At 30.0% G+C, this 24,989-nt stretch overlaps 4 protein-coding genes across 13 annotated transcripts; 3 read left to right on the top strand and 1 right to left on the bottom strand.

The window, feature by feature from the left end:
* The first annotated feature begins 212 nt into the window (after positions 1 to 212).
* LOC132905716 (small ubiquitin-related modifier-like) lies at positions 213 to 3,588 on the top strand. The gene is made up of 5 exons (XM_060957317.1): positions 213 to 349; positions 468 to 536; positions 623 to 700; positions 1,068 to 1,139; positions 1,364 to 3,588. The coding sequence occupies exons 1-5, from the start codon at positions 335 to 337 to the stop codon at positions 1,424 to 1,426; spliced, it is 297 nt and encodes a 98-aa protein (XP_060813300.1). The 5' UTR covers positions 213 to 334; the 3' UTR covers positions 1,427 to 3,588.
* LOC132905689 (E3 ubiquitin-protein ligase Ubr3) lies at positions 2,847 to 22,879 on the bottom strand. 8 transcript variants are annotated; one of them, XM_060957255.1, is made up of 31 exons: positions 22,717 to 22,878; positions 22,436 to 22,616; positions 21,878 to 22,256; positions 20,837 to 21,050; positions 20,636 to 20,764; positions 20,292 to 20,557; positions 19,974 to 20,218; positions 19,782 to 19,899; positions 19,523 to 19,702; positions 19,196 to 19,422; positions 18,919 to 19,074; positions 10,528 to 10,709; positions 10,302 to 10,438; positions 10,069 to 10,211; positions 9,825 to 9,994; positions 9,435 to 9,678; positions 9,202 to 9,364; positions 8,932 to 9,114; positions 8,447 to 8,599; positions 8,048 to 8,226; positions 7,546 to 7,969; positions 7,303 to 7,448; positions 7,074 to 7,220; positions 6,686 to 7,000; positions 6,390 to 6,609; positions 6,102 to 6,311; positions 5,750 to 6,036; positions 5,316 to 5,663; positions 5,103 to 5,231; positions 4,875 to 5,014; positions 2,847 to 4,728 (listed from the first exon to the last, which is right to left on the bottom strand). In XM_060957255.1, the coding sequence occupies exons 3-31, from the start codon at positions 22,116 to 22,118 to the stop codon at positions 4,611 to 4,613; spliced, it is 5,814 nt and encodes a 1,937-aa protein (XP_060813238.1). In that variant the 5' UTR covers positions 22,119 to 22,256; positions 22,436 to 22,616; positions 22,717 to 22,878; the 3' UTR covers positions 2,847 to 4,610. The 8 variants fall into 8 exon arrangements, with proteins under 8 accessions (XP_060813238.1, XP_060813236.1, XP_060813234.1 ...); XM_060957253.1 differs by having other exon boundaries at positions 22,603 to 22,878; XM_060957251.1 differs by lacking the exon at positions 22,436 to 22,616.
* LOC132905692 (uncharacterized) lies at positions 11,381 to 18,299 on the top strand. 3 transcript variants are annotated; one of them, XM_060957266.1, is made up of 9 exons: positions 12,885 to 13,151; positions 15,463 to 16,058; positions 16,218 to 16,359; positions 16,592 to 16,732; positions 16,795 to 17,012; positions 17,088 to 17,308; positions 17,395 to 17,633; positions 17,709 to 17,838; positions 17,921 to 18,299. In XM_060957266.1, exons 2-9 carry the CDS (start codon positions 15,552 to 15,554, stop codon positions 18,255 to 18,257), a joined length of 1,935 nt encoding a protein of 644 aa, XP_060813249.1. In that variant the 5' UTR covers positions 12,885 to 13,151; positions 15,463 to 15,551; the 3' UTR covers positions 18,258 to 18,299. The 3 variants fall into 3 exon arrangements, with proteins under 3 accessions (XP_060813247.1, XP_060813249.1, XP_060813248.1); XM_060957265.1 differs by having other exon boundaries at positions 12,885 to 13,223; XM_060957264.1 differs by lacking the exons at positions 12,885 to 13,151; positions 15,463 to 16,058 and adding an exon at positions 11,381 to 12,222.
* A 371-nt stretch (positions 22,880 to 23,250) lies between the features above and the next one.
* On the top strand, positions 23,251 to 24,488 carry LOC132905714 (small ribosomal subunit protein uS8A). The gene is made up of 4 exons (XM_060957314.1): positions 23,251 to 23,394; positions 23,790 to 23,924; positions 24,065 to 24,230; positions 24,357 to 24,488. Exons 2-4 carry the CDS (start codon positions 23,792 to 23,794, stop codon positions 24,448 to 24,450), a joined length of 393 nt encoding a protein of 130 aa, XP_060813297.1. The 5' UTR covers positions 23,251 to 23,394; positions 23,790 to 23,791; the 3' UTR covers positions 24,451 to 24,488.
* Positions 24,489 to 24,989: the final 501 nt, after the last annotated feature.

Here is a 24,989-nt window from a genome sequence, read left to right as displayed (position 1 = left end):
GAAAGGAGAATCATATTTTATCTGATGAATGTCTTATCACAATAATATTTTGTTATTCTGATAAAGATGAATGTTTATCTACCGTTCATATACATATATACACATATAAGTATATATAAATATATAAAAAATGATTAACTTTTGAAAGATGAAGTTTAAGTGAAACTGTCAGAAGCTGATGTCTTTTGGAACGAAAATAGCTACACAATGTTAAAATTTTCATTTTTAGAATAGAAGACTGTGAAACTGACAAAAGTGCGGCGCCATATTGCTTGATTGTGTTTGGTTACTGTTCTGGCGCGTGGTCAAGAATTATTATATTTAATTAAATACCATGTCTGATAATCAGGTGAGCTTCCCGATTTTAAAAAACAATTTATTGACCTACATTTCGTGGTATAGATACAACATAACATTTGAATGTTCAATCATATTTTGAATCTAATCGGTCTAACCTTGCGTATTAGGAGCAAAAACCTGAAGCCGGCCCAGGCGACGCGAATTCCGAATACATCAAGCTTAAAGTTGTTGGAAATGTAAGAAGTTGTCGTTTTATTCTTTTATATTCACGTCTTAGTTCCATGACGTTTAATGACAGGTTTCATCATTTCTTTTTTTCTAGGACAGCAATGAAATTCACTTTAGGGTAAAGATGACCACTCAAATGGGTAAATTAAAGAAATCGTACAGCGATCGTGTGGTTAGTTCACTTTTCAAAATAAGCGTGTGTCTAAATGTCATGAATTTCAAAAAGTAATTTATTAAAAAAGATAGCGTAAAAATTTTCTTATTTTATTTTTTACATGACATGTGATAACTAACTTAAATCGTGTACAGTAAAAGTATAAGTTAAAAAGTTCATGAAAACTTTATATCATCATTACGATTAGAAGATTTTTTAGTTTTGAATAAATTTCTATATATATCCTATATTTATAAATGTAATTTACGGAAGTATTTTTAGTCTTTCAAAAATAGAAAAAAGTGATAATTTTATCTCTTATTGCGAAAGTACCTAAATTAATATTTTCTTTGTGTATTTTAAAACATATTTATAATTTATTTAGGGTGTTCCTATGACATCACTCAGGTTTTTATTTGATGGTAAAAGAATTAATGACGATGAAACACCAAAGCAGGTAAATTTTTATCTAAGTTTAAAATTTTTAATTAACCATTGTAGAAGTAGGAATTCATTACACCTTTACCTTACATTACCATTATGCCTTTAAAATAAATAATTTAAAATTAAATAAAATTTTATCACAATTTATCTTTTTTTGGATTAACTTCATTATTGCATTTATAACTAATATAATTCCATGTTGTACAATGATAATATGATATTAATATTGTTTTTTAGTTGGAAATGGAAAATGATGATGTTATTGAAGTATACCAAGAGCAAACAGGTGGTCACTACTGAAGAAATTTATTCAGTTTCAATACCTTTTAAAGTGAAAGTGACTATCGTAAAGAAATGGACAAGTTTATCAGTATATATATATATATGTATGTTAAAGAAACATGTAATTTGGTTTTTTACATAACATTTTGATGTGCAGTTCTACATTCCTGTAACGTGGCAAGTTTAAGGACCATCAACAGTCAGTTTCATACAATGTATATGTTCATCCAGCAAAAACAAAAAAAAAAAAAAAAAAAAGAAACAGAACTGAAAAAGAATCATGCCTTAAATACAGTGAGTTTTGTCTATTAATAACATTTGGCAATATATTTGCATTCTATGGATTTCAAAATTTATAGATTTAGATCGCGGGAATTTCCGAAAGTTTTAATTTTGTTATTGAAGTACGGTAAATATTACATACTATGAATATGATTTAAACAAAATTGTTGCGTTTAAGGTACGTCTATAATAAAAGAGATAATTGTAATATTTTCCCTTTGCCTTTTCTATGTAATTTTAATATTAACAAAAGTATTTTCTATTTCAAAAGATATGCATTACTGGTATGCAAAAAATTTTCATGAATAAATTATGAAGAAATTAATTCGATGTAAGTAATGTGGATGTTTCTGAAGAACTTATTTTAGATTTCATTTTATGTTATCATCAGTAAATGACAACAATGACAAAAATTCAAATCACTATACATAATAAAAACGACTGCTGTACAGTTATATTTTATGTATAAATTTTAGTAAAAGATGTTCTCAGTTTTCAAAAACTGCTATTTGATTTATATTGAAGTTAAGCATTAGGCCAAAGACTTGCAGATTTAAAAAATTTTTTGATATATATAATTTGAAGCTATTCTATACGGGCATCCTCATTACAAAATACTTATTCATTGATTTAACAGGACAAAATTTTTACAAATTGTAATAAAATTTATTCTTGTACAGATAAGTAATATAGTTTCTGTTTTCATTAATAAGGTGTAAACATTAATTGGCATTTTTCTTTCATTGTATGTTTAAACAACATTCACTTTTTTTTAAATAATGTAAACAATTTAAATAGATGTTTTAATGAGAACAAATAAGTAAAAACAATAATTACATTACCTTTAGTAGTACTCTATCTTGAAACTTGTAGCATTTGTTAAATAGAAGAATAACTGAATAATGATAAAAACTAGACTTTCATTTTCGTAACAAAAGCAGAAAATGATTTTGATATAAATAATATTGTAATAATCGTTAGATTTACGATAAAATTGCATCTACATAGCTTTATCGATTTCACAAGACATGTTTGCATCTGCCAAAAGCATAAATTACTTGTAATAATTGTCTAGAAAATAAATGATTCTTCATCTTTCTCTACTTACTTTACATATTGTTTAAGAAATAGTTACAGAAATAAAAATGCTTATAGATTATAAGGCAATCTTTTCATTTAATAGAATTGCTTTTATTTATACATTGAACAGAGTTGATAATTGCTATTATTATTTATTTTTTAGCACTTCTTAATGTATTATTCGCAAATTTTTAACATTATAAGCGGACATTCATAAAAATAATTAACTATGTACAGATCATCTTGAGTTAACCAGTAATTCTACTATGTGGCGTCCTATCATTATTACACATTTACAGTGATCTATAATCTGGAAGAAGCAATTTTTTGCCTGTGTAATCATAGTTTCACAAAAATTAAAGCCTCAAACGGAAAACTTTTTCGTCATAAATACTAATTTATTGAAAATTGAAATGTATACTAATGAAGATTTAAGATCAGTTTTTAGTTAAATGTTTGCATATAAATTGCTTCTTCAAAAACAATAACAACTTAATTGCCACAGTACAATTACTTAGCATTTATGCACCGGTGCGAAAAAAAATCAGCGAGTAGATAAATAGTTCGTTCAATAAAATGAGTTTATAGGTTCATATACACAGCCCATAAATATGCATACAGAAAAATAATGCATCAAATATTGTTTGAATCTCGAGTTCACTGATCGGTGAATGATTTCCTATAGTTTCTCATGAACTGTTGCAAAAAATTCACATTATTAAATTAGAACAAAAACTATTTTTACAAGAGAAGGTTTTACAATATCGTTTATGGTGTTAATAACAATTTCACTTACTACTACATTGCTGAAACAGGATCTTTTAACAATAAAAACACGTGTTAATTTAATATTCCAAACATAATTTGCATGTCGTTCTTGTTACAGTTAATGTATCATTCTAGAAAATTATTTCTTAACATCTCTGCCAATTTAACATGACAATTTCCCCTTTACCTTCTAATTAAAAATTCATGCATGATCAATACTTCTACCTTGCTTATATAAATTTAAAATCAGAGTAAAACGTGTTATGAGTTGCAACAAAATTATACAGAGATTTAAAATCGAGCTCGTTATTAAATTTATTCAGAGATAGAGTTCTTATAAAGACTTCAGTCTTTGATTTTGTCATGTTTATAGATTATAGATCTAATATAATCCTTAGTATTTTTCTTGATTTATTAATGAATTATAAAATATTCTATTTCTGAATAAACTGGATGCAAAGAAAATTTTGAATCAAGATTTTTTGTAATTAACAAAGTAATTATGATAATAAATTATAGGATATAACGGATTTTCTTTCCATATTTTCCCTACATTAAAAAGAAGCACACAATAAATTCAATCCTCCTTAACAGACAAAATTATGATTTCATTAATAATGATATTTATCTTCAATGATATAATTTATCTAATTCTTAGCGTAACCGAAATTTCGACTAAAAGAATTGAATAGTTCTCGTGTCTTAAGTACAAATGCTACACACTAAAAAGTATTTTTTTTTTATTAGGACATAATTTATATGTATATACTTAAATAGAATGTACAATGTGTAATTCAAAACATAAATTTCTTCGGATATAATCTTTCATGTACTATGACTATAAACAATATTAATTCAGCTCTCACCTCATTTTTTTCTCGTAATACTTTCATTCAATATTATGTCTACTTACTCATTGCATCATAATAAATATAATTATCCATAAAGTATATTAGAGCAATCTGTTAATTCTTAAAGCGATGTTATTTCTTGGCGAGGCATTGTATGGAAATAAACCTGTTGAAAGTCTTCTACTCGTTTTAGAGTAAGCACTTTTCAACGCTGTAAAATGTTACAGTATGTCACGATGCCATACCCATGTTTTTTTCGTATGGTCAAACCTATGCGCTAGCCATTGCTGTTCTAACAATTGGTATCTATCTTGATTTAGGTACAGAGGTTTCCCGCGTCTATAAAAAGAAATTAATAAATGCAGTATAATATTGATATATCTCTAAAGAGGTAAAATAATATAACAAAAATTCCAATATAAATGTATGAAGAAAGAGATTGCAATTTTTCAATATCTTATTTGATATTAAAGTGAGGCTCTTACTTCAGATCTCTATCTTCTTCCTCAAAATCATCGAGATATAAAGATCCCCATAAACAGACACGTTGACCACGAATTACTACAATATAGGTTGATGTCACCACCAAATATATACCAGTTCCACCTCCACAATCTATCGAATGCTATAAACCAAGGAAGAATTATGTTTATATAACTCATATATTTTTATGCTTATATAAAGAAAAGCATATATATACATAAAGTACTTACTTGAACAACCTCGCATACATTCCACTGCTTGCGATTTTGCTTTAAACAAACGATGGCACCACACAATAAGCAGATACTAATCTCCTGAGGAATTGAATGACCTTGACGACACTGTCTTCCATGATAATACTAAAAATGAATAATCATTTATAAGGTTTTAATATTCAAGTATAGGATGATATATAAACTATAATTAATTATATATATTCATACTGTGAAAATCTTCTCATATTCCCTTGGAAGGCTCAGTAACTTGGGTACCTGCCACGACACATGTTGTTCCATAATTAAATACCTGCCTGCATCGCTTTGATTTACGAAAGCAAGGAATTGATCACACCACATACGGGGCACTGATATACTAGTTTCGCTATCTTGCCAGTTCAGAGCTACAGCAGAGTTAAACATGTTCCAATCCATATTTTCTGTAACTAATTCCAAATAACGAACTAATCTCGCAAATTCAGTTTGTGGTGATCTAATTATAGGTAATGGTTCCTCATATAAATGATAACGGAGCAATGCAGCTACTCGTAAAAATGGTAAACACATAAATTGTATCTGAAATGATATAATTATGTATGTGACAATGTATCTTAAAAGGAAAACAAGAAAATTATGAATTATGTTAACTAATTTATACCTACCTGTTGTTCGATACTGTGCATTTTATCTCGTGCATATGGTGTACATGATGAAGTAGATGGATCATATAAAACAGTATCTGAGTGGTAGAGTGGGCTATTATTGAAATATTCAATGATTTTGCAGAATATAGTTTCAGAAGATATAGGACCGCGCTCGATGCATTCTCTTAAAAATGTATCTCCTAAAAATGTATTTCTCTCTGCTTGTGTGAGACTGCCGCTTATTTGTACTATAACTTGATAGTACAATAAGTTGTAGATTACTTTTACTACACTAGAGAAATACGCTGAAAATAAATAATTAAGTTTTATGAAATCACTAAAATATTTACAAATGAATTTATTTACTTACCTTGATCGGCATGCAAAGGTAACAATAATATAAACTGTATAAGAAGAGCAGTCGGATCTCTGAGAAGTAAGGGGACTTCTCCCTCGTGTAGTGTTAAAGCGAGTGGAGTCGCAGGCTCTGGAGGCAAACCAGATAATTGTTGCCATGTGTGTTGTACTGGCCAAATCATACATAGACGTGCATTTTTTGCCAGAACATCAAGAAGTGCAACTTGAAAGAAAATGTTATTAATGTAAAATCTACAATTCTAGTTATTTTTAACTATTATCAACAATAAAATAAATGTACCAATGCAATCACGTTTTGGCCTTAAAGGTATCGTAGTAGGTGGTGGAATACATAATGATCCACCACGTTGAACAAGTTCAATTTCAAAATTAGTTCGTGCTATAGAAGTTATGAAAACAAACAAACTCTTGTAACTATGTTGTTGTTGACACTTAGAATTTGTGCATCTTGTCATATCCTGCACTGCTTTACGCATTGCTTCAGACAAAAATGTTCGTCTCTATAAAGAATGTATGTGTTGTTACTTGCAAAGAACATATAAAGTTGCAAGTAAACAAAATTCTTGAGATACTTACTGTTGATGGATTTCGTTGTACCTCTTTTAGAAGATTATTTATCTCCGGGAGTATCGTAGTGAAAGGGACGTAAGGAGATCGGACGATTGTTCCACGCTTCCCCAATTGAGGAGAAAGTGGAAGAAAACAATTAGCTAACTGTCGACAAAGTGGACATAGATATTCGCCACTATCTACAGCAAGAGAAAGCTGTCTTTGTTGGTGACCCAGAGACTTTACATATGGCAATAAACAATCTAAATGTAAATGATGTCCACACGTTTGCACATATACACCACCTTCCCAACCTAGATTAACGGATAACAGCAACGAAATCTGTAAAACACCAATAAGAATATATATAAATTGTTTTACTGTATTCAATGGATATTATATATCAAATATTTACAGTATCAAAATGTCGGTCCATTGCATCCATTCTGCGGTCAAAATAGGCACCACGTGTATCACACTTTGGTATAGGCGGATCATCATCAGAAGTAGGTAAAAGCAATCTATCTGGTTGCTGTCGTTCATGACCAATGACACTTGTCCCCTAAGAATAGAATTTATATAGAATTAAGTAAGTAGTCAATAGAAATGAAATTATACGAATAAAATTATACGAATTTAATTACTTGAACTAATACAACAAGACCCATAGGATTATCTTCAGTACTAGGACTACTTTGACTGCAAATAACGCAATCGTATTCTTTTTTGCTAGTTAGTTTAGTCGCATTATCTTTTTGATCCCAATCCATACCCGATACCCCTGCTTCATCTAAACAAAGCATTATAATTTTTATTTACATTTTGTTTACATACAGTATATCAAATTCATTATATCTTATATACATATTTTATCCTTTATATTTTACCTGTTTCCATTGCTTTTTCCATGAATTGCTTTCGTTTATTGGCAAATTCTGCCATTAATTTTTGCTGTCTTTCTTTCGCCCGTCTTCGTCTTTCTTCTCTTTCTCGATCTTCTTTCTCTCGCTGTTTATCTTCGCTTTCCTGCATACTTGGCCATAATTTGTTTCTAGCTTCATTTATAGCATCTTTGCACATAGGATCTAAATTTGTAATTTTGTTCAGTATTTGCGCGATAAAGAACGGACCATCACCAATTCGTGATTCTGTTGGTTCTATGGTTGAACTGCTACTAGCTTCATTATCTGACATTGCAATTTGTTCGGGATTATAACTATCTGGGACACCTGACAACTGTGAATGCAATTTTAACAATAATGTGATTATACTCTCGTCTACTTTTACAGTTTGTGATTGTAATGATCCACCCTAAACAGAAAAAAATTTATAAAATAATAAATTGATAAATATGACAATTGATTTACTAGAATATACGTAAATCATTACCTGAGCATCTCTTCTTTTGAAATGTTTATATGAACTTGATGTAGATGGAACAATTTCTGTTGTTGTTACTCTAGAGTTACTCAGTCTTGAGTACACTGTGGGTGCAGCAACTATTTCATTGCCAGCCATAACAGCAGGTCGTTGAGGTGTAGGTGGCAATGCAGGTTGACCACCAATATCTGTATATAGTTAATAAAGATTGAAAGAAGAATACAAGATTATGAAAATATGTTCTAATATAAAACGATATTAATTAGAAGACATTCGCTTTAGTGTCTTTTTTTATATGATTAACATAGAAGAAAGCAGAGTATGTACATATTTTGCGATAGTATAGAATGCATAACATTGATAAGAAGGATATAACTATGGTTAAGGCGATAAGATTAAATAACATACTGTTTAGTAAAGGAGGTGATTCAATGGCAAGGGCCATGGATTCTTCGGTGGTTGGTGGCAAAGCTCTTTGTAAAGGTATTAAATCATCTTCACTATTAGCTTCTGATATAGTAACAATTCCATCTTCAGGTACAAAAGTTATTTGAAATTGGTCTATAAAATAATTAAGAAAAGACTAAACATCATTGCGATATTATATAATAGGTTTGATCAACACCAAAGTATCCATTTTATAGTTAAGAACATACAGTATAATATATGTATAAAATATGATATATATTGTACCCTGTACTAACACAGATTAAGAATTTTATGTAGAGAAACCTTAAAGGATTGTTTGTTTTTAATATATACATAAAATTTACAAAGCTTACAAAAATGGAATTAGTTTATCAATGCACAAATATTTATTTTACAACTTGTTCTTAACTAGTGTGTTTTATATGATTACTTAAAATATATGAAAATACAGAAACAAAACATACCATTTGGTTGAGGTAAAGCAGGTAAAGAAGCATTCACAGCAATCTGTAACCCAGTGTCATTAGTAATAGTATCTAAAGATGGAAGAGCTAAAACCTCTAAGGAACCCTCATCTGTTGCATCATTTATCATGAGTGAAGTTCCAACCTCAGCCATTTCACCTTGAATTTCCCACTCAAAATCACCTAAAAAAAAATGGCAAAATGTCAAAGCAAAAACTATCATACGTAGTAAGATGTAACCTAATATAATTTAATGATAGTTTTACTCACTGTCTGAATTACTTGGCTCTGACTCTTGGATCAAGATGACTTGAGGTATCACTGTCCTCAAATTTTCTGATAAATCATCACTTTTGTACCAACCACCTAGATCCATATCTTTTATTATACGAGATGACTCGTCACTACTATTATATTGACACAAAGGATTCATCTGATAAACATGAAAAGAAATAGTATTATTATTTTATAATTCTGTAATTCTGTTATAATTAGTTACTTACAGATTTATCAGGTATTTCTGCAGTAATTACTGCCATTTCTAATAAGTAAATAGTCAGTGCCATCACATGCTCTGAAATGTTGTGTCCATACACAGCCTTATATAAAATTATTAAAATCATAGCATGAAAAACTCTTGATCGTAGTACAATTCGTGGATCATCATATGCTGGTGAAACAGGAGCAGGATGCCTAAATGGTGGCCATGGAATTGCACTATTTTTCAATTTTCCTGATTGTTTTACACTGAAATATTTACAAAATATTTAATGAAAGAACTAGACAAAATTATGAAAATTAAAATAAACCAATAATTTTTTATATATTAAAAGAACTATAGTACAAGATTTTCATGTTTTTAAAAATTATTTTTTCAAATGTAGTTTATTTACTATTCGGTAAAGCGATCCATTGCCATCTGGAAATCTCCTTTTTGTGCTGCTCTTAATAAAACGTGTAAAGGATCAAATAATTCTTCCCAAACTAGACGTGGTTTTGGACCATACATTCCTTGCTGCATATTTCCACTAGCTTCAAGATTAGGTGCTCTATACACTGCAACCTGTAAATCATATTTTACAATTTATACTTATAAAAACAAAAATTGTATTCTGTTTAAAGAAATATAAAACATACATCAGCTAATACAGATTCGAAATCTCTATTTTGGGTACTACCAGAACGTTCGGGCATTAATTCCATTAATTGACTATGGGTTTTATCTCCCATAGATAATAAAGTAACCATTTCTAGGCGGGACATTTCAGGATCAGATAAACCTATAACAAGATCATATTTTTTATATACATATATGTATGTAGATTTCATATGTTATTAGTGGACTTAAGAAAATGGCATGAAGAATTTACCTAAATTTGTCCGAACATTAACCAATATAGCTAGAAATGTTAAGAAACTTTCTAACATTGGTGTGTCGTGTTCTCCATCCATGAATTCATTTTGAGTTCTATACAAACAAAGACTCATCTCTTGTTTTATATGAAACCTAATGGAATAAAATTATTGACAAATATAACTATAATTTAAAGGGTATGTATAATATAAATATATCTTTAATAAGATACTGAAAATTACTTTTTAACGATTGTTTTTAGAAAAATATCTGGTTGTAGCTTTGTTGCACAAACTTGAAGTAGATAAAGATCAGCATCTACCATCGAATTACAAAAATTGCACTGTATGTATGTCATAATTTGACCTTTTATTTGGAGACCATTACGCACCCACAATCCATTTAAAATTTCATAAAAGGCAACCTAAACAAAAATTCATTGTCTTAATTTTCATTATTTCAATAGTTAACAATATATTACAGCAGCATAAGATATATAATATATAATGTAGCACAGCATAAAATAGTATAAAAACTAAGAATTGAAAGAAAGGTATTTATTGAGAAATTATTTAATTCCATAGCTGAAGGTATTATTTTTTAACGTATGCATGATGCGTAAAAAAGCTAACGGTACTGAAAAGAGTTTCGTTTTCTATAATTTCAGTTACTTTAATAATTGTTAAATATGATACATAGAGTTAAATAAATGAAATACAAATTTTTCTAACATTGATCAAATTTTATTTAATATGAAATATTCAGGTATACTGTTGAAATAAAAAAATAAGTTCTAAACATGTAGAAGATAGCAAAATGTCTATATGTGATCCATTATTTATAATAAATTTGTACAAAGATTTAAATTTATTTGTCATAATTGTCATGCATATATATTTATCATCTACTTTTATGCACATGATATTGTTAACATATAACGTACGAAAAATTTGAAATTCAAATATAAAAAAGACGGGTTCCCATAGAATACATGATTCGTAGACTACGGTAAATCCCCCACTTAATCAACCAATCCCGTCACTGGAAAGAATTCCAACTTTCAACTGCTGTGTTGTCAGTTCGCACTGTTCGTAGTGATTCTACGATCAATGAACAAAGAGGGGACATTTATAGCGTCCGAAGAGCTGACTAAGAGCTCTTTCTCGTGTCAGTGTGATTAATTCTTCAGCAATTTTCCGAAAACTTGATTACATCCTCATTATCAGTATAGCTTTAAAACTTGTGACAATAAAGAAAGCAATTCTTCGATAATCAAATGCTAAAGGAAGAAAGAAGAACAAGATCGGATCAGTGTTATTTGTGCAAATTAATTTCCTCTCAAATTAATTTAAAAAATGGCCACAATTAATTTGAAGATTATTTTTATTTGTATGTTATGCACAGAACGATTTGCATATAGTTTTAAATTTGGTTATGTCGATGTAAAAGATTTAATAAAATTCGGACATGAGGTGGTGATGGACATTTTCGAATCGTGGGACTTCATACGTCCAAAAGATTCTGAGTATGACAACAATTTGCCATTTGTTCACAGAATGGAAAAAGAATTAAAGAATCGTATATCGAAAATATCGCAACAGATTGATACTTTTCAAGAACAGATAGATATGCGTTTGGACAGCATAGTGGCTAAACTTTTAACTGAGATGCCGTTACAAGAAAGACTGGATCAAAAGTTACGTATGATTGATCAATTCGTTGGGAAAATCAACGATTTATACAATGTCTTCCATTTGTATTCGAAAGCGCCTAACAAATACGAGAGGTACACATTAGAAGATTTCGCGAGAACGTGCGTTTCCTCGAGATCGGATGCTCTCCCTGATCTTTTGAAAAGCATTCATCGGCTTTTTGTTCCTTCTCCCGACGAGATTCTTAGCAGAAGCGTTCTCATATTATTGGCAAACCAAATGCAAGTAAGTTTTTGTAGATTTTTAAACACATTTTCAACAAAGAAAAATGACGCGTAATAGTGGGAACATATGTATTTTAAATGCGTTTTCTAAAAACTTAGAAAAATAAAAATTTCCTTTAACTTCATGAATGTGTAAAATAATTTTTTTAGATTATATGAAATGGAACAAATTTTGAAGTATTTAATATTTTGGCGATTCGAATATCCGTTAACGTACTGTTAGAAATTAGTTAATCGTGACTATCAAGGGGTATTAGATACGGGAGAATATCATAGTGATCAAATGACATCCGACAATCTGTACCTATTCAAATTACACACTCGGTACGAACATAGATAACACTGCAATAACTTTGCTATTGTTTATTATCCGAAAAATCTTTTATTTCGTGTACTGTATATATTTTTTATCTTTTTAAAGAAATCGATAAAAAAAAAAAAAATAAAATAAAATAAACTTAACAAAGTTAATGATATAGGGAAAATAAACAATGATTTGTTTAATTATCTAACAAACTCTTGCGTAAGTTATATTCTCTCCAATTTTGTATTATCAAAAATAATTATCAAAGAATTGTAACGTGATCGTTACAACAAAAACTTAAAAATTTTAAGTCTATTCTGCCAACGAGTACATTTTACAAAAAGATTTTTATTAAATCAATCATTCAATGTCCAATAAAGAGCAAAAAAACGAAATGCAACATTTCTGTTTGAACAACAATGATGCAGTTTGTGCAAATGATTTAAGTACGAAGTATGAAGAGAGAGGGAGAATGAAGAGGAGCATGCGCAGAAATATGTAACACCATTAAGCCTCGAACGATCCCAACTCGAGAGGGGAGGAACACAGAGAGTCAAATGACGGGAACGATAACGTAAAGTTCTTAGTAGAGCCTGTGCATACGAGGAAAAGTGTTTGTTCCAGAGGTATATTTTCGTTGTATGAAAAACACGACTATCAATTACTTTCCAACTGTAAAAGACTACTGTTGAGCGAATGTTTGTGCAACGATATATACAGTGAAACATTTCTAAACAACATAGAATTAATAATCCAAATATTTAAAAAAAGGATATATAAGATTTTTTAATAGTTTATCAGATTTCAATGCTTTTGCTTATTACGGTCGAAACGCTTCAATTAATCATGCTAACCTTTCACGGCCTATATAACTTTCAAACGTTACTTTCCATTCGTTAATAGAATAGAGCCATTGGAAAAAGTAATGTTAAAATTAAATCGAATATTATTTTTGAGTTATCAGTAAATAGTGTGATTTCTTTGTTGTTGATAGTGTGATTTCTAGTGGGATTTCGTTCTTAGATATTTTGTCCGAATAACAGTACCACCTTAAAGTTTCTCACATCGTTCTGTCGTGTCGTCTTGAATACTTGCACGCAGGATTTATGCTGTATGTAAATACAAATGCGTCACGTTAAAACAATATTTGTACGTTTTAAAATCGTCACATAGTATTTCAAATTTGTATACATACATAGATACATACATACATAACATGTATACTCGTTAAAAAGGTATTTATTGATATATCTGTGAATAAAATATTTATGAAAATAATTTAACCTTCACCTTCGAAATCGATCTGTTTGTAATTCGATAATAATAAATATTAGATATAATTCATGACTTGTTACGATAGTTGTTAATATAGCGTCAACGAATATCAAAAGATATCTCTATTTATTTAACTGTGCGGAAGACGCAATCGTAAAAATCCCATCAAAGGTCGCTGTATATCTGAGGGACAAAGTAACTTAAAATCTATGCTGCAATGCTTATTTCTGAGAAAAAAACTATATAAACATATAAAGTCTTTAATTATACTAAAATTAATACAAAACATAATATATAGATATATTTACGCATATAAACTACATAATTATTAATTTAAATGTAAAGAATGAACAATTTTGAACCTAAAAATATTTAGAATTAGATTTAACATGTATCTGTCAGATAAACTGCGATTTCCGGAGAGTTAAAAATAAATAATAAAGAAAGAAATATTACAGAAATAACTAACTTAAATCAACCGATATTGAAAACCAACCACGTTTTAAATAGGGATATGCACATGTAATAAGATTACGATAGATACGACAAAACTCTAAGAGAGGCTATTTTTAATACAGTGTAACCGATTTTTATGAATTTTCAATTATTATAAATTTGGACAAATATGATTACCGACTCATTTTTTCCGAACAAACAAGTATCGCTTTTTAAAGATTTTTATACAAGAGATCACAACGATATGAGAAACTTATTACCTATATCGAAATGAAAGGACAGGCGCTCAAAATATCGATCGATTATTGTCGAAATTGTCTGAATCACCGGAAGAGTTAATAGCTACACGCGGATGACTCACGTTTATGTGAATTAAACGTGACCTACCGGAGACAAAAAAGCATTATCAATCGAGAACGAATCTCCGAGATGTCATAATCTTAGTAATTTTTCCGCGAACGAAACGCACGATATGATTCTAATCCAATTACTGACGTATCTAATTATCAATGTAATCGTTACATTCGACCCTTACCATTGAGCTTAGCGTGTAGCAATCTATGTGTACATTTCGCACAAACACACAGTATTATGAAATGTTATAAACACGTCTTAGTCTCAGAGATTCCAAGCCCATTACGTATTATGAATACTGTTTTACTTTGGTATTTTTTTTGTAAATTGTACAGGAATCTCGTTCTGCATTATGCGATTGATTTATTCCGAGCCGTGAGAAACTTGAGTTGGAGTAGACTTTTAAGTAAGGTCAAAGTAATGACAGCTATGTCACACTGTTTAATTCCGTTAAACATGACTCACCATCAATAACATTTTTGACATGAATAACAACAGTAGACTAGAGGAGAAAGTACGATATTTACATAACAATTCGTGAATGATAATTATAAGAAGTTACGGTACTACAGAATTTTGTCAACTGAATTTTCATTCATGTACAACTTGCTTAAAAAGCAAATACAAATGTACCCTTATTTGCTATGGTTACTGTAGATCAGCATTAAGACGCACGGCACGGAATGAATCACAAAATATACTAATTAACTAATTAATTAACAAATAAGAAGGGTGTACATCAGACTATTTATGTCTGCAAAATACTCTTGATTGAAATATTTAACTTATCAGACGATTGTGCATTGAAACAATTTCTTTTAGCACGAACTTCAATCTTATATTTCCATGCAGGTATTAAATACGCTAATGGATGAAATATAATATATATATATATAATTGAAAAATTTAATCCTTCTAGAATCAAATAAATAGATTACAAAATGAAGATACCAAACATCCATGTATGCTTTCTGTTTTTCTGCATAATATGGGGGACAATGGGTATAAAATACGATACAACATTGATCGACGAAATGCGAAATAAGTTATTGCAATTAGAGAAAACATTAGAGAGAGATTTGTTTCACTCAAGGCTCCACGAGTTTGAAGATGGTGGAAAGTACCTATGGCTTATAAAAAGTTTCAAGAAATTCGGCGATGAACTAGAACAAAACTTCTCGACCAATGGTTATGAAAATTTAAATGCATTGAGTTCTATTTGGTTATGGGCTCGAACAGAAAACGAACTAAAAGGAATAGATGGTCTGTACCAAGTTTTTAGAACGATGCAACAGGAGATAGTCAGCAGGAAGATTCCTCTTAACATACCGAAGCTGAGTGATTTCTGGGATATAATTCTACACGATCCAAATGCGTCAATTGTACGCGCCCTCACTCGAATCGGTGACCTGATAGTGCACGAAAAGTTGTTCGTTTCGGCTTATCAGGTACAAAAATAAATAAACGAGTTGTAAAAAACTTCCGATTCTGATGATCAACGAAGTAGCGAACGTTCTTCTTTGATAATTAGCAATTCAAAGATTTAAGAATGTATTGTTCAATATGGACAGATTTTGTATTTTCTTTTTCTGTTTGTTTCTCACTAGGAAGCAGCTTCGCAAATTTGTAATGAAAATCAGTCGCTTCAGCAATTACTCTATAATTTATATACAACGGTAACCCTAACGGAAATCAAGGGTTACGGTATGATCCAATTCTCTTATAAGCTGCTGCGGCTTTATAACCCAGGTATGGTGCAGTGACTGTTATTTGTATATTGCATAACTTGTTACTTTTCTTCTCCAATTTTTGTAACTATGTTTAAAAATTCTATGCTATAGTATACAGTTCACAATCACGATTTTATCATATTTAAAAAAAATATTCTGGTCGTTTATTATTTAAAGGAAAATATGCTGCACCTAATATAGTATATTATTATTGAAAAATTCGCTTTCTAATTATAATAAACTTGATGTAGGTACTAATTTCACTGAAGAAATGGAAGTGGTGAAGCAACAGTATGAGACAAGAACGATGGAAACTCTGCGGGCTGTTAAAACAGCCATGGCGTTTGCTCCACGACAACTCTGGAGATGTGATGCGAGATTACATAAATTAGGTATATTTTCCTGCTTTCGCGTGTAACATGTGTAACAGATATAACTGAAACAATTGTTATAGATGAAACATACACCAAATTAACACAGTTGTTCCAAGGATACATTGTGAACGAAGTGGACTTAAACAAGGACTCGAGTTGCAGAGAAAATTGTGCTTATTACGAATATTCGAAAGTTTATGGATGTTACAAAAATCAGTTTTGCACCCAACAGCGCAAATGTAACGGTCGAATATTAAAATGCGAATATATTGATTCCGATATGTGGATTTGTCCTTCGGTAAATTGAAAATATTTTCTGCGTTCAAATGTTATATAATAAGAATGTATGTGAAGTGTTTATAAATTATTTTAGATACAGGAAAGTGATCGAAGATACGAATACATAGAATATGAAAATGGTCGACTATTCGGACAAAAAAATACTTGTAAGAGAGAAACAACCAAAGTAGATAGCTGGTGGCGTTGGTTATTCTGGCACTGTAGCTATTGTTTTTGTTACTGTGATGACAATAATGTAAACTCTGATCGATACTTCAGCTTAAGGGAAGTTGTATCTGATGTAGCAAACAATAAGTAAGTGACTGACTATGGCAGATATTTTAGGAAGACTCTTAAGATGTCATTGCTTTCATAATTAATAATAATATTATTTGTTACAGAGTCGTGACGGGCATCCGGTTCAAGAAAGTGAAGCAAATAATACATATGCAGATACAGGAAGGTGAATTGATGCCACGTGGATACATTAATAAATCCTCTATACGGTGGAAACCAATAGAAGAGTTCAGTGTATTAGACAACAATGTTAAAAATGGCGTTGACTATCACACATTATCATGGGAAAAAAGAGGGTTAGATTTAGATGATCTAGTCCTTGATGACAATTTGCTTTTGACAGGTACATTTTATGTGTAAATTTATGTTTCTTTCATATCCCTTTTTAAATATCATGCTTGCAATACCTTTTTTTCAGGACTCAAGTTCCGAATGATTGGTTCACGATTAAACTTAGAAGCAAGAATGACATCTTTTAATTTCACGACTGGGAAATTAATAAAACCGCTAGAGAGGAGTTTCTGGATTAGTCATGATAGAACCAATAGGTAAAATTTGCATATATCTTGTACATATTTTCATATACTTGTTAATGTGTGTTTGCTTATCTAGCATTATAATTATTTGCAGAACTGAAGTGACATTTGAGAATCCTGATATACCAACTCGATTACCTCTTCTAGCACTACCAGACTCAAAACCATTCCAATACCTGAATTTTGCACCAAGCGATCAAAAAACTGATGTTGCTCAAAACACAATACCATTCATCGATATTCAACCAGTAGAATCAAATCCACCAGTTCCAATTGCAGGTGCCGGAATTTTTCATAAAGGCCGATCAGGATCGGGTGGATTTGTAGCAATGAGATTAATTACGTATGATTTTAGTAAACATTTACAAGTTGATTTATCTCCTTCTACAGATACAGTTATTGATGCTCCAAATGAAATAAGAGTAGTATGAATGTAATTTATACGCGTATTACTAAGATATAGTTGGTAACTATCTTTTGTGTTTTATTTCTACTTTCATATGTCTTTCATTAATTTACATTTAAATTTGATAAGTGTGATTTATAAAATTGATTATATATCAATAATAACTCCTTTTTTTTAGAAACAATTCTCCATTAAACAATTGTTTTTTGTGCCATCTTAGCATGTATAATTGTTTTAAAACAACATCACAAAAGTTAAATTCCTTTTGTATTTTCTTACATTCCCAATTCCAATAAGACCTTCAATAATGATACTTGCTACTTTATAAGAAATTATATCTTATTGTTTAAATAGATATTCACAGATATTCTCTAATATTATGCTATTGAAATAACTCAATGTAAACCTACTCGTTGCTCGAAGTATCTTTTTGATATTATTTTAATTTATTAAATAAAATAACTATACGAAAAAAGCCAACCGATGTCCATATATATCATATACACGCATCGTCATAATGAAATTCTACTAAAAGTACTCAATGACTTTCGAAATAATAATGTCTGCAGAAAACATGATTCTTTGTAGATATTTTCAAATATTAGTTTAGTTCTATTTAAAATGCTGTATATGCACATCATAACTACATTGAAAGAATATACTAGGAAGTAGATAAAAGTACTTACCTGAACTCGTAAAGGATGCATCATTAGAAGATGTAACATATCAGTAGGAGGTAATAAATCATTTAGGGTAGCTCCTTGTTGACGCACAGCTTGACACATAAACACAGCAAAGTACCGATGCAATGGTAGATGAAATGATACTTGTAAACTGTCACTCTGTAACAAAAAGGAGAGATATCAGGGCTATAATATTATCGATACCTTAATTCGACTAATTAATTGCATATTAGAAAAAATAGAAAATATGTTATTACAAAATAAACATTTAATTACTTACCACATTTGGATGAGTGAAATTTATGGCGTCTAACCAATCTTGTAATGCCGTGAGACAAAATGATAGCACCCTACGAGTAAGAGCAGCACTTTCAGGACCACGTAAATGAGAAACTAAAGCCCACATTGGATATGCACTAGCTTCTAACTCGGCACTAAACGCAGCGTAGTACGTATTAGATTCATATTCAACGTGTTGATTTAATTCTCGTTGATTCACGTTCATTCCTAGGAATAGGTACAACAAAGTATTTTATTAATATTTCAAAAATATTTTGTTATGTGTCAAAGTAACTATAATTACAATTGTACAAAAGTTAAATAATACCTTGAAACATAGATAGGAAATCGAACCACATTTCTAGAAGTGTATCATCACTCATAAATCTAACAGCTATAGGCTTATGTGAAAGAACATTATTTAAATCTGATACAATAGGCCAATAACAATGTTCCTTCATTACTTGTCGTTCACAGTCTACTACATAATGAAAATTTTTATCTGGATCTAAAAAAATAAGAAATTATATTTAATGTTAATAAACAAATACCGAAAGTTCAATAGAACTAGTACAAATATTACTCACCATGTAAAGTGTTTTGAATCAATATCTTACTCATCATGTACTTTAAAGCAATTACCATAACATGCAACAACTTTAATTGATCTACCATTTTCAATGCTAAACTTTCATTACTGAATAGCTGAAATATAAAGTACAAACACATCAAGTACTTTCTTTATTATAAATATAATATTATTCTTGGATAATACCTACCTGTACACTGACATGGACCACCTTATTGCTTAAAGTATCTGGGTCTGTTGAACGTTCAAGCATCATTGAAACTCTACTGTAATGTAATACAAATGCACGAGTAAGTGCTTCTTTATATTCTGGATCCGGTAACATATTTAATAGCAAACAAACTAATTTCTGTGGAAATTGATAAGCTACTGTCCAAAACATTAATTCTTCTAAGAAAGTAGTATGCTGTAAATGTTCTTGTAATGATGCACACTCTAAAACAATATAGTATTTATTGTAAATATATTATGCTACAACTGTAGATATACATTAAAAGAAAAAATTTACCTTTATATTCATCAGGTGGCTCTGGATTTGGCAAAGACCTTACTGCATTTTGATATATTTCGTTGCTATCTTGGCAATAGCTATCATATTCTGGTTCTCCAGTTGATACAGTAGGATCCATAAGACTTCTATACTTTTGTGGATTGGTAAGAGCTGATGTCATAACATGCCTCATTAATGCACCCATTTTATTGAAATCAATGAGCATTGTTAGATATTCATCTGCATCTTGAATCGCAGCTTCATAATTTCGTCGACCCACAGTACTATATTAAATAAAATATTTCCACACATTATACATTTTTTATACTTCTAATAATTAAATAGAAAGATATATGATATACCAATTCTCGCGTAAGTGTTGTATAAGGCGAAGAATTATTCTAGGCATCATTGCTTCTGCCACACACATTAAATTTGAAGGAGCAGCTGACTTATCAACAGCGGCTTTTGGACCATGTCTATCACAAAATCTAGGACAAAAATTCTATTAGATATCATTCTTCTCTTAAATATCAAGCAATTTTATTTCATAAAATTGTTACCCTGACTCCTTCATAACGGATGAGTCACCACAATCACAAGCACCACCTGCTTGACTTAAAAACATATTGAAATCATGGCCATAGTGATTGCCTTTTTTGAAACATTCTGTACATAATGACATACATGGTGATATACCACATGTACGACAACGATATGCTACAAAATTAGGTGTCCAAACCAGTCCACATGTTGTAGCATTATCATACATTCTCACTGAAATGTTTATAAATATTTGATTTGGATGGACGAAAATTTAATCCAATATATGTTTTATAAATGTATGTTTCAATATATGTGTTTTTAAAGATTATAAATGTTTTAAACTTGCATAACTACATTATTGAAAAATATAATTTTCTTAATTAGGTTAAAAACTTTCTAATACTTAATATTGTTCTGAAGTTATTACTATTGATTTAGGTAATTTTCGTTTTGACTTCAAAGTATTTGTTACATTTTATAAACTTTACTCTCTCATGTATTAAGATCATTTATGCACCTATATTTTCATAAATATAGCAATTTATATAAATATATATTTGACGGGTAATCTTGCTGCTGCCAAATACGCAAATTGCACTATACTTATATCACAGATTTCAAAATAATGCTCATAACAAAGCATATTATTTAAAAGTATCAAACAATGATCAGACTATGTTGCAGTAGTTATTAAGTTATCTTAGATTAAATTTATCTTAAAGATAAATTCTATATATTGCTTTTTCAATAGTTTAGACATTTAAATTAAATATTATTTATAATAATATATAATATGTATTTATATATACACTATATTTAATAAAGTAAAAAATCTTTTAGAAACATGTTTCAAGAATAATATTTGAAGCAACTATATATAGTATAATCATAACATAGTGCAATATATAAATATGCAGAAGTATCAAACACATTGCATAAAATATATCTATATTTGACAAAAATATGATCAATTCATTTAACTTGTGGGCTAGAATATGATTGGATTTAAAAAGTTTCCGTACTGTGCAGTTTAAGAAAATAAAATACACATGGCGTACCTGTTTTAGCAAACTTCTCCGGGGTATGACCACTAGCTATTAACCATTTACACCAGTTGATAGTTTCTCTATCACCAATATCTTTAATAGGATTTAACAGTTCATCCAATAATTTACTAAGAGATGGTGGACATCCATTGTCATTAGCTAAATTGCTACATTCTGCATGTATGTGGGCAGCTGTATAACTTTTACTCCTATTCCTCAATATTTCAGTGCATAAATTAGACACCGAGAACATCGCGAAAAATTGTCCTCGCGCAGCGAGGGTACCATTGATTTTGATACGTGTTGCGGTATCCTCCGAGAATGACGAGTGTACGATGTCACGTCCTGGCTTCGCCAGCTCGCCAAATCCCGCGGGAACACCTCAATGGACCTGTAAAGAATGTAAATAGTTATTATTGTAATAGTGCGGATAGTTGTAAAAAGCGTAACCTAGAAATAACAGACTTAACAGCGGAAAAGAAATGAGCAAGTCAAGTCGGGAATCAGGTGATACCGATGTTAAAATTTCAGGAAGCCGACAGGACAGCCGATAGTTGCCTGACGACTTACACCTTTTTGCGTGTTTCTCGTGTGAAAACTTCCGGGAAACCTTTCAAGTAGAGGCGGCCTGCGGACCAGGGAATTCTCAACAACCTCCATATCAGTGAGCATCTCCCGTCAACTTTGTCTTCCTCATCAATTTTGACAACATGACGAAAGCAGCAAGGGACCGTTACCTTATACCACTCTCCTGAACCGTGGATTACTATCGACTTTCAGCTTTCGTGTTTCGACAAGTACTCGGTACTTGCACAATAATCGTCGTTGATACAACACACATTCACACTTACCGAACAGCAAAAGCACTCGATCACCAATCGTTCGATCAATTGACCACAGCTTATATTCTTCTACGGTACATCTTCTTCTTTCTGATCAAGAATTTGTCTATCTTATCGACAGAACAATGACAGAATACCAGATCTTGTTTTTCAATGAATGTATTTCATCAGAACGTTTTCACTACGTTCAAATTTATACACGCAGATAATAGTTATTAGCATAGTAATTACCAAACAATATGTATAAAAAATTTATAAGAATTGATATAATTAAACAAAATTAAAAATATCAGTTAAAATATATTTATTTATTCGTTTTATTTATAATCCAATCATATATGGTTCTTTGGACAAATTGATCTATTAAGGAGCGTAATACGTTTTGCGTCTATTATGGAGTTTCAGATATAAAGATTAGATATATAATTGAGTACTCTGTATTTGAATAAAATTATGTCTTTCATATATAAGTATTGCTACTAATTATTATTATTCGTAAAATAAGCGACGATTATTATTAACCATTGTTGAACCATTATTTAAGTTCAAAGAATTTCAACCAATGGGATACAAGCAAATTTACGTGGCTACTATGGTAACCCTGACTTCCAACTTCTCCAACTTCTCTTTTTCGGTCAGCTGGTCGAGCGTGTACGTTGCTGTGATAAACAAAATTATAAATCGCAGGTAATCTTAGTTTTTCAAATTCATCCAATGTAAATTAATTATGAATTAGTTTCTAGATTTAATAATTGGTTGATCTATAATAATATTTTGCATTTATTATAATACTCAAAAAAGTATGAAGTGGTTAGTGAGATAGTATTACCTGTTTCATTGTTATTGTTTTGTTTCTTATTAAATTTAAGTTGTATTCTTTAAAATTGATTATTATTATATTCAAGCTAATTGTATCGTATTACTAACGCTTATAAAAATATTAAATTACACATTTTGAATTTTATCCATTTCCTTTATAGGTTATGTTTTATTGACATTTTGAAATACAATTTGTGTATTCTCTAGAAGTACATATAGTTTTTAAATACTTACTAAATAACAAAATTACGTATTATTTTCAGCCATGGTTCGTATGAACGTTCTTAGCGATGCTCTCAAATCCATTAACAATGCTGAAAAACGTGGAAAAAGACAGGTGCTATTAAGGCCCTGTTCAAAAGTAATCATTAAATTTCTGACTGTAATGATGAGGAAAGGTAAGGCTATACGAACATTTTCTTATTTATGAAGTACTAAAGGAATTGTTTTATTTCTTAACTTTAATTTCTGACTTTAAGTTCATGTACATATGTAATACATACATGATCTTTTTACCAAATTACTTTTGATGTTCAAGGATATATTGGAGAATTTGAAATTGTTGACGATCACCGCAGTGGCAAAGTTGTAGTAAATCTTAGTGGAAGACTAAACAAGTGTGGTGTAATTTCACCAAGATTTGATGTCCCAATTAATGATATTGAAAAATGGACCAACAACCTGTTGCCATCTCGACAGTTTGGGTATGTGTTTATATATATTGAAATTTATAGTGTTATATTTCAGAGAGTCTCAGTAGAGAAACTTATGGTTTTGCAATGAATAGTTTAGTATTTTCATGGTGTAATTGTAATTTATAAATATTTTAGATATGTTGTGTTGACCACAAGTGGAGGAATTATGGATCACGAAGAAGCTAGAAGGAAGCATCTTGGAGGAAAAATACTTGGGTTTTTCTTTTAATGTTTATTTAATTCAATAAAAATTTCTTAATATCCAAACTATTGCTTTTCTATATTTATTAAAATAAAGTAACTATATTTGTATGTGATTCTTGTTTCCTTATATTTTTCGAATAATTTACAAGCTTGTTTATTTTTAAATTTTTACAATAAGAGAAATCTAATATATCTGTAGTAATTTATAGTAGTATTTATACTTTAATATGGTAGTTCTGTTTCTCAAAATTAAAGGCAAATATTAATGAAAATGCTAAAGAAATATAATAGTAATAAATTTAATTATCAGAGTAACATAATTATTATTTTAATATATTCTGCACAAATTTGAAATGTATATATTACAAGATACAATAACTTATAGGAACTACAGTATAATATAAAAAATAATACTTCTACACTGTTTATAATAACGAGTTTCAAACAAAAGTATTTTTTATTTAAAAGTAAATTCCTATATTCATGTGATAATTTATAGCAAATACCAACCAACGCATTTAACATCCAGAAAACTTCTGATTGGCCGCCGTATCTTTTTGTTGA

Source organism: Bombus pascuorum, chromosome 3, assembly GCF_905332965.1.
Source record: "Bombus pascuorum chromosome 3, iyBomPasc1.1, whole genome shotgun sequence".
Classification (NCBI taxonomy): Eukaryota; Metazoa; Arthropoda; class Insecta; order Hymenoptera; family Apidae; genus Bombus; species Bombus pascuorum.
The sequence above is the reverse complement of the archived record's forward strand: the minus strand, read 5'-3'. Positions and strand labels throughout refer to the sequence as shown.

Excerpts from the sequence above, each read along its gene's own strand:
- LOC132905716 (XM_060957317.1), top strand. Across the intron at positions 701-1,067 it reads AATCGTACAGCGATCGTGTG|GGTGTTCCTATGACATCACT; the intron begins GTTAGTTCACTT and ends TAATTTATTTAG. Across the intron at positions 1,140-1,363 it reads ACGATGAAACACCAAAGCAG|TTGGAAATGGAAAATGATGA; the intron begins GTAAATTTTTAT and ends ATTGTTTTTTAG.
- LOC132905714 (XM_060957314.1), top strand. The coding sequence starts at position 23,792 with ATGGTTCGTATGAACGTTCTTAGCGATGCTCTCAAATCCATTAACAAT. Across the intron at positions 23,925-24,064 it reads GACTGTAATGATGAGGAAAG|GATATATTGGAGAATTTGAA; the intron begins GTAAGGCTATAC and ends TTGATGTTCAAG. Across the intron at positions 24,231-24,356 it reads TTGCCATCTCGACAGTTTGG|ATATGTTGTGTTGACCACAA; the intron begins GTATGTGTTTAT and ends TAAATATTTTAG.
- LOC132905689 (XM_060957253.1), bottom strand. The coding sequence starts at position 22,118 with ATGTTCTCGGTGTCTAATTTATGCACTGAAATATTGAGGAATAGGAGT. Across the intron at positions 10,439-10,527 it reads CTAAAAACAATCGTTAAAAA|GTTTCATATAAAACAAGAGA; the intron begins GTAATTTTCAGT and ends TTATTCCATTAG. Across the intron at positions 5,664-5,749 it reads TGCACAGTATCGAACAACAG|ATACAATTTATGTGTTTACC; the intron begins GTAGGTATAAAT and ends ATATCATTTCAG.
- LOC132905692 (XM_060957264.1), top strand. The coding sequence starts at position 11,641 with ATGGCCACAATTAATTTGAAGATTATTTTTATTTGTATGTTATGCACA. Across the intron at positions 17,013-17,087 it reads ATATGTGGATTTGTCCTTCG|ATACAGGAAAGTGATCGAAG; the intron begins GTAAATTGAAAA and ends AAATTATTTTAG. Across the intron at positions 17,634-17,708 it reads TGACAATTTGCTTTTGACAG|GACTCAAGTTCCGAATGATT; the intron begins GTACATTTTATG and ends CCTTTTTTTCAG.